Consider the following 14583-nt stretch of genomic DNA (forward strand, 5'->3'; position numbering starts at 1 on the left):
AGGATGCCACTGCCACCACCACAGCTCAGCCTGGGGTTATAGTAGTCCCCCTCCTCCAGGTTAATCCAGACAGACAGCAAGAAGGCAGCTCCAGCACTCCACCACCACCTCTGGTTCCTTTTGGGCAAGGCTCCGTATTCCCTGAGACTGTTTCTCCTGGCTCACCCTTGACTTTTCCGACTCTAGACGATTTCATTCCCCCACATCTTCAGAGGGGTTCCCACCATAACCAAGCACCCTCCGCATCTGGCACATTACCCTCTGTTTACCCGAAACTGCCATTCTTCTCATCACCACCTTCACTTGTCCCTCCAGTCACGGGGGCTTTGCACAGGGGCTTGAAGCCTGAAATCACTGGAGTCATCTCACATACAGTAAGCTTGCCAAGTACCCTCCTCTCCCTTTTCCTAAATTTGTATTTCCAGATTAAAATTACTTTCTCCTTGCAATACTAAACTTGAGAGAGGAGTGATGACTCACTCCTTGCCAGCAGCATGACAACTGAAACCTTGTTTACGTCCTGTGCTAGTGCATGCGTATTGCCTGCCTTGTGCAGCTTTGAACTTTCTATTGACTTCTTGCAACAACATTTGACTGTCTCTCTTTGTGCCTGTTCTGCTAGGTGATGCACACCTTAAGAGTCTTCACAGGATTTGCTCAGAATAATGAATTCTGTATAAACAGAATAGCTGCAACTAACTGATCTCTTCAGGCTCTTTTAATAGCATCCTTAATTGTTTGTGAATAACATTTAAAGCAGCAACAGCAGACCAGTTAAAGGTTAGGGCTGGCTTTCTGTTCCACTTGGAGCCACAAGACCTTATGGTCTCTACACAAATCCCTGCTGAAATCAGTGTAAGATTGCTGCCAGTATCCAATGACCTACAAGCAATAATATCAATTACTGAGCTAAGAGTCTTCCAAGCACATAGAAGCTGTGGGATCGATTAGCGGGAGAGTGTCTCTTCAGTTTGGAATTGCTTGTCTTGAAAATTTTGAAGAACTCAATCCACAACAGTTTTAACTTGGAATTTACTGTGTTCTTCTTGGATTAGGTTTTCTTTCTCTTTAAGCTCATCACCTGTTTTAAAAAGTCCTCAGGGACAAGGAGGAAAAGTAGCTCTCAGTTAAAGTTGCAGAGCAGGCAAAAGGTACCTGACCCTCCTTGTACTGGAAGTCTTACAACCACCATTTTTTTATATGGTTGCTTGTAAGGACAAGTAAGAAGTTCAGCAGAAACCCCCTCCTTTCATGATGATGCTGTGTCTGTGCTCTGACTCTATAGGGATCTACAGGCATGTGGGGGGAAAAAAAAAAAACAACCAAGGATGATATTTTCAAAAGTTCTCAGTGCTCAGTGTTGGCCTTTCTGCTTCTCTTGAAATCGATGGGTTTTTACTGCAGAGAGCAATGAAAGTTTGGGGGTTTTGTTTGTTTGGTTTTTTGTTGTGGTTTTTTTTCTTTTTTTTTTTTTTAATGGAGCCTATCTGCAGGCTTCAGAAAAATTCAACAGGCACCCAAATCATGGAGGGGTAGTGGAAATTTTGTTGTACCTGATTTTCATGAGATGAGAGTTTTGAAACATTTTTGGGAATGCTCACTTCAGGCGTGTAGTCACAGAGCTGTTCTGCACAATAATTTAAATGGTCTGTGTTCACCCACTTTGGAGACTTAGCTGGGGCTGCTGAGCCTATCCTGATCTGACATTCCTCTTCTTTGAGGCGTTCTTTATATTTTAGTTATCAAAGTGAAGCTCAATCCCAGCTCTCTCTTACTTCTCCCTGACTCCCACTCATTTTCCCAAATTGCATTGTTTGGAGTATTATCACAGCCAGCAAAACGGGGCTGGGTCTCTCCCAGGGATATCTATTTCCGAAGGCCATTGATTCTTTTCTGTCTTTATGAAATGTCTGTGGCCTGAGCAGATGCTGCTTGGAGCAAGATCACCTCTATCCAGCAGAACAGGATTGTTCTTCCCTCTTTCCCCTCTAGGTTGGAGAGACTGTAGATGCTTGTTCTGACTGTGGCCAATTCTCACTATGATTTATCTCTGAGCTCTGGTGCCAGGCCTCACTCTGGCCCCTGTTCAGCCCCCTGCCTGATCCTGTAAGTCCTTTCCCCTAACGCTGGTGGGTAAGAAGGGCACTGAGTTGCACTTGGCCAGAAAAGCCAGGAGTAGAGATTCTTCTGGATCAATATTCTGTGCATATTCAGGGTTTTTTTAACAGCAATGAAAATCCCCCTGAATGCTCAGCTCCATTTTACAGATCAGTGGCCTGCAGCATTTCAGTCTGACAGTGGAGTAGCAGGAGTGCAGAAGTCTGGTACGCTGTTCCATACTCTCTTTGTTTGGATGCTCATTCCCCATTAACAGTAATTGTGTGTCCAAATTCCTTAAGAAGCTTTGAAAAAACCTCAGCCTAAACTGGCACAGACAGTCTTAGTCATCGTCCCTTCTTTATCTTTTCCCCTTACTACCAACAAAAGCCCGGTATCCCTGGACTGAGATTTTTCAAAGGTGAACTAGTTTTTAAAGTCTCCCTGCTGACACAGCCTGTATTTCTACAGAATAACCAGAGCTGTGGTGATACCAGAGATGGGTTTGAAATAAGCAAATAATGGAGCTGGATGCTTTGGGAGAGCAAGAGCAGCTTGCTATCTGTGCTCCAGCGGCAAAGCCATGTTGAGTATCTTCCTTGCTAGAGTCCTACTTTTTACCCTCTATCAGTTTTGGGGATTTTTTAATTTCATTATTTTAACCAGGTAGGTGTCACACTGTCTCCTGAGTGATGGTGCTAACCTTATTCTTTAGACCTTCCTTACCAAACCAGCTGCAGTGATGTTTCACTCCAGAATTGCATGAGTTTTGCATGTCTGACTTCTTGCTATGAAAGGAATACTTTTAAAACAAATGTTTGTGTGTGTACGTATCAGGGGAAAGATGTCTGCGTATTCCCCGCCCCCAACCAGTTTTGCTCATTTCTGGCACCCTGTGTGTGCTCCAGAGAGTCTGCCAGATGAATTTAGTGCCTCCTTCTGGGGTTGGAGTTGTGAAACCCAACACCAAATATAGTATGCCTTAGCAAACTAATTGCATTAACAATGAGCAGGGTACGTACAAGGAGCAGGGTAACACTCATGCTTATGCCTTTTTTACTAAAATTTACTGTGATTATGCTTCTCATTCAGCTTAGTGTTTTGTGGTTTCCCCCCCCCCCCAGATTTTCCCAGTGTAGCAGCCGTGTGCATGCTGCTAATGATGTGTTGCTCTCCTTTTCAGGACCCAGGTCCTGTGCTAAATGAAGTGCCCCACCCTGGCACTGGCACTGACTATCCAACCTCCTTCACTTCAATCAACAAGTCTTCCTCTGCCTATCCCTCTACCACAATCGTCAATCCCACTATTGTCCTCTTGCAGCACAATCGAGGTAAGGAAACTTGCATATAGATATTTGTGGCTCAAACTGAGCAACCTATTATGCTACAAGGAACTGGAGAATGTGTGTGCCGTGGACAATTAAGTCCAGACTACTGAGAGCTAACAAAGCTGCTTCCAGAAAGTTGTAGTGACTGGAGCATACAACAGGCAAGTAAGGGGTTAGAGGCATGGGACAATGCCTACTTTTTCTAACTAAAACCTGTGGATCAGAAGCCACTCTGAGGTAGGGGGAGAGGCTTATAACTGGGCTATGGACATATGAGTAAGTTATTGCAGGGTAACAGTTTATCCCCCACCAGGTGTCCTGTCATGGTGGAAAAGGGTGTATGCTTGTATCTGTCTGTCAGTAGAAGCAAGGTAGCTTGAGGTAGGTTCTTCCTCACTGGAAAGAGGGGATATGTTACTTCTCAGCTACTGCAGTGTGAAAGCAGCCATATTTTCAGTTACTGTGGGAGAGATTTGACCTCTGAATTCTCAGCAGAATTTACCCAATAGTAAATAATCCATTTGCCCATAAGTTTGAACTTGGCAATTTGTTCCTCTATCCATACCTGGATCAACTCAGACTCATACTGCAGTAGTCCATGACCTCTGGGTTTGCATATGAACAAAACAACCTTGTTTGAGCACTCCCATGTTTACTAATCTAAGCCTTTCTCTGCCTCACAGCAGCTCCCTCTGAATGGCTAGTTGCATCTCTTTACCTCTGGCATCAGAGGGAAACTTTGCTTCTCCTTTTTAGTTCTCCTGATGGCTGGCATTACCCCAGCCTCGCAGTTCATTGAGCATCACTAAAGACTGTACCTTATAAAGGGCCATACAGATGCAGTCCAATTTGTCTTGGTTTCCAGTGGACTTAGGAAACTCCAGGACAGGCAGATTCCAGTCTACAATGCTATGACTTACCTTTTGCAAAGAAAAAAAAAATTAAGTCAAAAAATAGGGGCAAGGCCTGCACTCCTCATATTGTAGTCATTCTAATTACAGGTGTGCATTGATGTGCTCCTTTGCAGCCCCTCATGTATTTTTTTTCAGTGCCTTTTTAAAACAGACTTGAGTCTTTGATCCTGAAGATAGTGTCCTCACTGTAGCCCAGCTGATTATAGGGGTAATGAGTGGGTTATCTCTCCCTTTTTGCCCACATCTGAAGCAGTTTTGCTTATGTGCTTCTCAGTGAGGGTGTCTGGATTCCTCAACTGCTTCAAGAGGAGAAAATATTATTTGAGGCAGCTTTTTTTATCTCAAAGCTTTTTGTTTACTTTCTTGAGGTGGGATACTCTTTTGATTAGTTTTCACATTAAATCTGGAGCATTTCAGTGCGTACCACACAAGGATATTTTCTCTCTGTAGATTTTAAGAGCATGAGAGACAAATCTGTATAATATGATGATTCACACACACTGGCTCTGAGACAACTTATGTCAAATTGTTCTGTTTACTAATTACCTTCACAGTTAACAATTTGTCCTGTCTGAATATGTCTTGCCTCTGACCACTAGCACTCATGATACTATATCCTGACAGATTGAAGAGCCGTCTCTCATCACATTTTTGTTGACTGTGATATAGATCATGGCCTGATAAGCAACTTGATCCTATCTGTGAAGTATCTCATTCTAATACATGTTTTTCAGTCTTTATTAGTCTTGTAATTTGCAAGAATCATATTGAACTGGTCTGACAAGGCATCTTAGTCATAAATCTGTATTGATTGACATTGCATGTGTCATACTATGTATTTATTAGTAAAATCCCATATAAGTCATTACAATATTTTTTCCTGGCATTATTGTTGAGTTGACAGACAGATGTCCCAGCCATTACACTAATGCTTTTCGAAGGTTGTCACAACATTCGCTTTCCTCCTTGTCCTGTGGAGTTTCCTTTGTATTCCAAGACATACTGAGGATGAATGTTAATGCTCTCTCCATAACCGCTCTCTTTAGAGCAGAAAACTGCTCTAAAACACTTCAGTACAGTTTATACGAACGTGCTAATTTTCACGCATCTGATCTCAGTTGTTGTCGTTCAGCATAGTCCTTAGTTACTGTTGAAGTGGAAAGTATTTCTCCATCAGGCAGTAGGATGTCAGACTTTTTTCTCCCTGCCCGCCCCCCCCCCCCCCCGCAGAATGAAAGTAGTAATCAGACATATCATCTTTTCTGTCCTCTTATAAACAGTTCCACTGTGCCTATTTGGTAAAAGAACAAGGTAATTGCTAGGTTTCTGTTTATTCTTCATGTACCTTCAAACCTATTTTTGAGTCTCTGGGACATTTTGTTAATTCTTTTACTTCCATTGTCATTTTCTTTCACTTCCCAGCATATGTTACCTACTCATAGGTATACATTTTCTTAGTTTTCCATCTTTTTATGTGTTAAGGGTTTCTTACAGTTTCTTATGCTTCCATTCCTATCTAGGCTTTATCCCAGCATAGCATTAAGATTTCTTTTTGCTAACTTAGTGTTTTTAAATTGTTCTCAGATCTTAATTATCTAGTACATTTCTGTCCTGGCTGACATGACTATATTTGGTTTCATCTTTATGGACCTTATCTATTCAAAACTGGTTTGGTCTCACGGCATATAGCAAATTTTTACTAGGTTATGATCCACCTTACCCTGAATGGTTAATTATGTTTTGTGCTGAAATCAATTCCTTCATGTGAAGGTGAGGTTTAATATAAATTCCTCTTGTGTGCTATGAAATACCCTCTGAATTAGAAATTTCAAGGTCATTTTAATGCTGGCTGTCTGAGATCTCCAGTAGTTTAGTTAGTCTTCCAGATGGATACTGTGGCTTTCTTTCTCCTCAGTGGATTATTGATTGCTTTTTAAGGAGCTGGTTATCTTATTCTCTGGAGTGACTGTTGTAGCAGACATCACCTACTGTCCTATTTTATGCTTTATCTGCTAGTTCATTAATCTGTAAGCATGTAAGACCCTTTGATTTGGAGCTATCAGAGACTTAGAAACAGGTAATGGCATTTGAAGCACAGAAACTACACTATATCCTTTTTTAGTTTGCTTGATCTTACTCAGTAAGTTGTGATGAAAGATCTCAGAATTTTTTCTACTGGATTTCAGTAATACCAACTGAATAAGATTTATGCTTATAAACAAGTCATTTCAGATCCTCTTGTTCATTCCTAGCACCAAAGTAAGAATTTTTTCCCTTCATACCTGTTGGTGTCTTGATTAATTTTCTTTTTGACATCTTTATTTTGCACTAAACATGTACTCAATTACTTGCTTCCTCTTCCACTTTTGTTACTGGTTTCAAGTCTTAGTCTCCTCCAGTGCTCCCTCCTCTGGGGACTCTGAAGGCATCTGTAATCATTCCTTCACTCTTGCCAGCAGTTGTATTTCTCTGCTCAACGCTTTCTCTGAGAAGCCTACAAGTTTTTTTTTCTCATGAAAAGTCTGTTAATCCATGATATTCTCTCCCCTGTGGAAGAAGAGATAGGAAAGATCTCTCAAGCATTGACTCTTTAAACCACATTTTTGTCAGGAGACCTTAGTGATTGAACACAATTCTCCTCAGTGAAGGTGATGGCTGAAGCTGAGACCGTGCTCACTCGCATCTTTTCTCCTTTCTCATAATACAGCAGCCTACTCCTGATGGCCTGCTTAGGAGAGTAAACCCTGCAGCAGGTGGTTCCCATCTACTTTTCAGGTTCAGATTGCTAACCCTTCCTTTTACCCGTTGTACACAGGGGTTTGTTTCATATGTTGGCAGCTATCATGTGAGCATAATGCACACAAGGGGCTTGCCATCGGTGGTTAGCAGAGCAGAAGTGCTGGGGTTAAAGAACAAAGTTCATAGGTATTGGTGAGGAAGCTGCACTTAGTGAGGAGAAATATCAGTCTCCCTTGCTGAGATGATCCACTTAGTACAAATATTTAGTGAAGGTGGGTTCTGCTAGCGAACAGCATACACCTGGAGGATTGTTACCTACTGCAGACTTGCTTGGCAAGTGTCCCATGCCACCCCAAAGCACAGTTATTTCCTGGGCAGGCATTGCATGGCATGGTTTACTATGAATATATAACAGGTGTGATTAATATATTAAAGTTTTGAAATCTTTGCATTAACAATATGAACTTTCAAGAGTGTTTGTATTTTGTATGTCAGTAAAATAGTTTATTCTTTTCAAATGGCTTTCATGCTTTAAATGAAAGGATTAATTGCTAGGGAGTAGAAAGAGCAGAGAACAGAGAGCTAAGAATTCTTGGTTTATTCCCAGCCTTGACTTGGGCAAGTCATTTGGAAAGCAGCTGTGAGCATCAGCTTTAGGGTGGAGGGTGGTCAAGCACGCTGGAAGATACCACAAATGTCCCAGTATGGGAACCCAGTAATGAAAAGCCCTAAACCAAGGGGACCATTCTGAGAATCAAAGCCTTAACCAAGCTGTGTCTGTGCGCAAATCACTTAATCTGTGGCTCAGTAGTATGTGATGAGACTCAGCAAGCACCAACAGTGACTTGATCCTTTCCTATATCCCTTCGAAATGCTACAGCATTATTGTTCAAAATGTACTTCATGCTAATGGTAACAGAGTTAGTTGTCAAGTTGTTTGACTCTGTGAATCTTTACTCTTTTACAAATTGTCTCCTGTGCAACTTTTTTCATTCTCCGATGTTAAGAAAAAAACCAAAATGCTCTTTGCAATGTATCAGTCACTGCATTATGAGATTTATATTATTCCACGAGGCTGCTGTGTGGAGAAGGGACTGTGGGCTGTCACTTTGGCAGGGTATTTGAAAACAGATTCTCTCCAGCAGCTGCTGCCATTCTGTCTACAGCGTATTTCTTGCCTGTCAGAAATGCAGCACCAGAGCACTTGCTGTTTATGTCTCACCCATTTGTTCTGTATTTCTTTTTGTTTTGTTTCTTCCTTTACCACAGAACAGCAAAAAAGGCTTAGTAGCCTGGCAGGTATGATGTGAAAGGTCTGCTACTCCCCAACTGCTGCCTCTGCTGGAGCAAAGCTGCTGCTTTATTAGCTTGTGGAGTACCTTTAGCAAACACACTTCTCGGGAACTGCAAAGGAATTAGTATAAATATTTGTTCTGGCTTAGCCCAGGTCACTGAATGTTTGATTTCCATGTTTTCTCCAAACGCTACCTGTGTGGCCACGTGTTAATATACCAAAACCCTAAATTACTCATCTGTTCCTCCTAAGTCATAAAATTTACATACAGTTTTGATTGTTCTAGTTGACTTTTGGGGCTGCCTTTTGGAGCCTTTAGGTTTATTCCCTTGGGGTATACTCTCAAGTTTCTCTGCACAGAGTTAGTCTTGCTTTTGGTGAGGGGAGAGGAAGAGAAATAAAAATCAGTATTTACATGACTCCAAGAACAGTAGTATTTGTGCCAGATGTCAAGAAATAGATGATAAAATTTTAGTGTGCAAGTATGCACGTGTGCTGCCACCCTTCTCTCCCCGGGCAGCTCTCTGCTCTTGCAACGGGTGTGAGAGTCTCTCCTTGAAAGAAGAGCAAGTTGTTTTCCTGGTCATCTTTCCCTCCCCACACCCCAAACAGAATTAGCTCAGTCTGCAGTGGGAGTTATAGGAACAGCACATTATGCACCACTTACCCATATTATTATTCTTGCTTATGGCCATGGCAGGGTAAATGGAGAGGTGGGAGAGAAGAGAGTCACAGAGAGTGCCTAAGCACTTTAAATATCAGAAATAGAAACACAGGGAAGCCAATACTGCGTGCTCTTGCTCTGCTGCGTAGGCCCTGGACTAGTGGAGTGTGTCCCATGAGGACAGCATCTGCCCATGAGGCAGCTGCTGACCTGGTCCTTCAGCTGCAGTCCATCCACCAGGTTCCTTCGGCTGTGACACCAGCCTGTCCCTCCTCTCTGCTGCCACCCTGCTGAGGTGACAGGCTGCATAACAGCTTACACCGGTTTCTCTCAGCTCCTTCCCTTAGTGTAGGTGTTGTCTCATTGGACACTACTCAGCTGCGAGTTTAACACTTGCCTACAAGTCCGGACAGAGGTTTCCTGTTGGTTTTCCCTTTCGCAAGGTGTTTCCCTTCATTACCAGGAACTCCTTTGTTTTCTGAACTAGAGATAGCCACAGAACAGTTTGTTACAGCCCAAATGATCCTTGGTCTGGAAGAGTGAAGCACATTGTGGCACAGCTGGGTCTGCACCTGCGCTCAGCGTACCAGAACAACCACAGAAGGCTGCTGGCTGCCACCTCTCCCCCTGCTTTGTATGTCCTCTTGGTCACAGCAGTAAAACTCTCTTGCTGTGCGACGCCATATGTTGCTGCTGCTCTTGCAAAAGGATGGCTCAGGTGCCATGGAGTGTGCTGACTGGTGCAATCTGGTTATTTGGGTGATTAGGCACCAGATTTGGCTCTCTGATTTTTAAATACCTCAAAGCCTGGTATATAGCTCTATAAACTCTTTTGAAATCATTGGAACTGCATGGCAAATAAGTCAATGTGTAGTTGAAGTTTAGCCATTATTCTCCAAGCTGTAGGGTATTGTAGGAAATCTGTGATGAAAGATATCTGCTTTAGTTCCTCCCTCTGCAAAGACACCTGTGCAGCAGGTGTCTGTGTTTGCAGTATCAGCTGAGCAGCCAAACAGGACCAGCAGTTAAGCTGGTCCTCTTGGTCGAGTCCTATGGACCTAGGAAGGACTTACCTGGCGGGGTGCACAAGGAGGGCTTGCCCTAACACAACTCGTGCTGTCAGACATGAGGCTGTCAGGCCTTTCCTGTCTCCAGGGTTGTCAGCAACCCAGCACCTTCAACCAGTTCTAAGTGCACTCCAAAAAATATTTTTGAAAACTCCTTCAAAATACATTTAACTGGCTGGTAGATTTTCAGATTCACAATCAGATTGTGATACATTTACCCTGTTGTTTACATCTGTATTAGGTATTTTGAATATTATCATCATAGTTTCAGATGGGGTCTACCTGGCAAACAGCCAACCACTTTTCCAGTGCAGGGAGCTAGGGAATCAAAGAGAAATAATATATATTTACCAGTGCTGTTAGAGAAGGACTTTGTGACCTTCTCTGGCATTGAATTCTTTAGCCTGCAGAAAATAATTACTTTTCTAGACCAGAAGCTCAGGACTTGTAACATCAGCAGTGACAATGCTAAGTAATGGAGGAAAGCTGTGACCTTTCCTAAAGTTTGCATCCTCTCCACATCCTCATCCCCATCCAAAAACCCACTTCCTTTTGGTCTTCAAGGTCATGGAAGAATGGTCTAGTTTCAGTTGCTCTTTCCATGCTCTGTTCCTAGAGGCTTAGTAAGGAGTTTAGTAATGGAAATGGACCAAATACTTCCTACAAAATGGAGAGCCCTGTACACCAGGGACACAAAAGGACCAAAACACAGTGCACACGCATTAACAGGGAAGGGAAATAGGATGAAAATGCTAAACAAGGATTTAATAGATGCTTTGCCCCATTTTGAACATTTATAAACATTTCATTTTTTCTTAAAGAGGAGGAAGACTTAAAGTTTGATGTAATTTCAAACCAACCACTGAAACACAAATCCTTCACGTACTGAGTTTCGCAGGGCAGAATTGTGTTTGCTCAAGATACCAACAGACCAATGCTTTGTTATGCACGAGCCTTTCCTCTGCTAACTGCCCCTCAGATTTCTGCACATTTAATGGCTTTGGGCAGTATGGTGATATGCATGTGAATAAACATATCTCTCTCTCTCTCTCTTTTCGATGCATGCAGTGATGTAAAATGGATAGGACTTGGCAAAGTCTTGATGAGGCAGACTGTAAAATCACAGATGTTTCCTCTCCAGAAAATCCACATAGAAAAAGTCCTCAGCAGAGCCTAAGGGTTGCTGTGCTGCAGCTCTCCAGAGCATAGCAGAGCTTCAGAGCAACCTGAGCTCCCTTGGTTCCTTGGCCAGCGGTGGTGGTGGTGTCTGCTGCTACGTGTGGGTGTCAGTCAGGCAGCGTCAAGGAATTCCAGGTGGAAGCAAGGCAGTCTGGAGCAATTAGTTGTTTCCCCCATCTTTACACAGACTCATGTGCAAGAGGAATCATATGTATGCTTGAACAACAGTGGAATTTGTTGTTTACAAACTCTGGTTAGGGCACAGAGATTAATTGGAAGCATTATAATACTGACTGTAACGAATGGGATTGTCAGGCAGGTGAGTGCAAGCTGTTGAAAAGTAGTGCCCCACTACCGCATAGGATGCTCCATTAGATTGAAATCACCACCAGAAAAAGCTGTCTAGGAGACTATATTACTGATGCTTTTTGATGAAGAATGAGATTGCAGAGTTGCTAATTAGTAAAAAAGACACAAAAAAACAACCCCCAAACAGTCCTCAAAACCAAAATTTTCTGTTGTCTTACATGACAGCTGAGACTGTCCTGAGATGTGTGAAGGTAGCTACCTGAGAGATGCTAGCCTGCTTTTGCTGGCATCAAACGTTTTCTTGGTAGATTTTCTTCAGTCCAGATGCTAGCCACAGCTAGCAGTGACACAGTCTGTCTCATCAACTACTTGCTAGGATTTTTGCCTTAAAAGAGTGGAATATGGTGATGTGGTGAAATGCTGGGATGAGATAAGAATCCCCCATTGTCATTTCCAGATTCAGTGCCAGACAGACAAGTTTCTGATAAAGTTGATTCAGCAGTCATACGGGACAAGCTGGTTCAGGAGACAGTGCCAAGTGAGAAGAGGGCAATGGAGGAGAAGAGAAGCATTGGCAGGAGCCCTCAGCACGTGGCTGATACCTCCGTCGATGATATTGGCATTCCACTGAGGGTAAGACAACACTGAGCATGTGGTCGATGCACAAAACCTGGGCCAGATTCTGCCTACCTTAGGACTCAGGGAACTCACTAAAGCTCTGGAGACTGTAGATATTTAAGGGAAGAGAGAATTCTAGTTGAATTCAATGAGAATCCAATGTATTTTATTATGAACGCTTCCATTTGCTATCAGTGACCTGTTTCAGCTGCCTCAGGGAGGGGGAAATTAATATCTTTTTTCATCATATTTGAGAACACTGTTTTCTGCTCTTCTGTTTCATTCACAGCTAGCAGTTAAGGGAGAGTTTTGTCTCATTTTAACCATCTTAAAGGCAGATATCTCTTTTATACAACATGTGTTTAAGTTCATTCAGTGTTCAGGGGAAATTATAATGAAAAGAATTACTAACTTATTCTTACAACTAGTGTCTGGAGTGACTTGAACACTAAATGTTTCTAACTGTCCATTGAATACCTAGGAAATCGGTACGTATGACTAAAATAGGCAAGGTGTCTACTTTTAGATGTCAAATCAGATTAATATGCAAAACCTTCTACACAATCTACAGTTCTACACAGGTTACAACCTACCCCTGCAGAGCTTGTGCATTATTAGTAACTTGAGTGAAGCCTATAGCTTCATTACATAAGAGATTATATATCTGAGTGAAATCACTCATATTTCAAAGTATTAATTTCATATAGCCTTCATACAACAGAGTGTAAACCTTTTTCATTGCTGGAAGATTCATAAGAACTTTGAAAGGCTGGTAGAATTTATGGTTGTCATTATTTATGTGTATATTTATTTTTCCAATAGAATACAGACAGATCGAAGGACTGGTACAAGACAATGTTCAAACAGATTCACAAGCTAAATAGAGGTACTGTAACACAGATGGTTTTTATTTACTTTAAAAGACCACCTTGATAACATTTTGTTTCATTCATGTGAAGAATTGTACTGGACATTAAATAAAAGCATTTTATGTTAACTAGTGTTTGCTCTGCACCACAGAACTCAACCAATGTATTTGAAAACTCTGAAGTCAAAGGTGAGAGAACAGTGCAGTCCAAAGAAAGGTCTAAGTTGTTTTGAAAGGTGAACTGCAGTGCCCTCATGAAATCAAGAGTACTATTTGAGATGAGAAAGCTGCTAATAATTCCATACTTAGTGAAAATAGATCCCTGAATTGCAGTTTTAGCAGCTAACCCCACCCACCCACACTTTTAAAGGATAGTAGATTATCACTGAAACTGCTCTTTGCATAAGGGAAAACTTTTTACATTGTAAAGCTTTAGTACCTGCATAACAAAGCTTGATTTGAAGCTCACTGAAACCAATGGAAAGGTTTCCATTGATTTTTGGTGAGTTCAGAATCTGAACTCTGCTTTTTCAAAACTTCAAATTTTCTCCTTTCAAAACGTAAAATGGTGGTGAGCACTTGCAGACTTTGTAGTGATGCACTTTCAGGGGATCCCCTACTTTGGGGCACGTCTGTGCCTGGCTGCTGATACATTCATGTTCTTTCTTCTGTGTGAGAAATGGCTGCAGTAGCATTTGCAAACTGAACACTCTGAACAGCCTGACATGCAGGCAAACGCAATTCAGAACTGCGCTTATATAATAAAACATAGAGCATGCAAAACTGGAGCTGTATTTGCTGCTGCAGGTGCTGTCATGATGAGCTTTATGCATAGATAGATGCTGTGTTGTATTGGATGGAATGAGAAAGAGTTTAACTGTTTCCTAATCCCAGTGCTTCTAACAGAGGTTCTTCAGCTCAGCCAGAGCCCATGCTTCAGAAGGAGGAGAATGAGTTCAGTCCCCTCAGCTTCCAGGATCTCTTGCAGGGCTCAGGCATGTAAGGCAGCAATGGGCAAAGAGGAATCTAGGTTGTGTCATGCTAGAACATCAGCATGAGAGGGACTGCTCTGCAGTCAGCGTGTATGGATTCTTGTCTTGCCCTTCTTCCCCTTTAAATCTGTCCTTTCTGTTCTTTTTTGCAAATGATGTTCCTCTCCTTAGACACTCCTGAAGAAAACCCTTATTGCCCTACCTACATATTTCCTGAACTTCCTGAAATCCAGCAAAAAACTGAAGGTACCAGAAGTTTAGTCAGAGTATCTGTTGTCTTGTGCTTTGAGTTAACTGTACTATAGCACCCTAATAGTAACTAGATTCAGGTTCTACATTTCCGTTACCCATATGTTACACTGGCTGGAAATTCAGTTATGCCCAGTATGCCTGCTTGTGTGATGCATAAAATAACTAAATCTTTGCTAATCCATTAATCTCTTTTTTAAAGTATGGTGCCATTTACTGTAGTATTATTAAAGTAGGCAATAAAATCATATGGTGATAGGAAATT

General features: G+C 42.0%; 1 protein-coding gene across 22 annotated transcripts in view; it reads left to right on the forward strand.

The window, feature by feature from the left end:
- SORBS1 (sorbin and SH3 domain containing 1) overlaps positions 1-14583 on the forward strand; it is a 176438-nt gene that overhangs the window by 116941 nt on the left and 44914 nt on the right. For 21 of the 22 annotated variants that reach the window (XM_072869676.1, XM_072869673.1, XM_072869685.1 and 18 more), the window contains 5 exons: positions 3-374; positions 3281-3428; positions 8348-8377; positions 12049-12224; positions 13032-13095. In XM_072869676.1, the coding sequence (XP_072725777.1) occupies positions 3-374; positions 3281-3428; positions 8348-8377; positions 12049-12224; positions 13032-13095 (790 nt within the window). The remainder of the gene's footprint in view (positions 1-2; positions 375-3280; positions 3429-8347; positions 8378-12048; positions 12225-13031; positions 13096-14583) is intronic. The other variant, XM_072869668.1, reaches the window with a different exon arrangement.

This window comes from Ciconia boyciana, chromosome 8, assembly GCF_034638445.1.
Source record: "Ciconia boyciana chromosome 8, ASM3463844v1, whole genome shotgun sequence".
In the NCBI taxonomy this organism is placed as follows: domain Eukaryota; kingdom Metazoa; phylum Chordata; class Aves; order Ciconiiformes; family Ciconiidae; genus Ciconia; species Ciconia boyciana.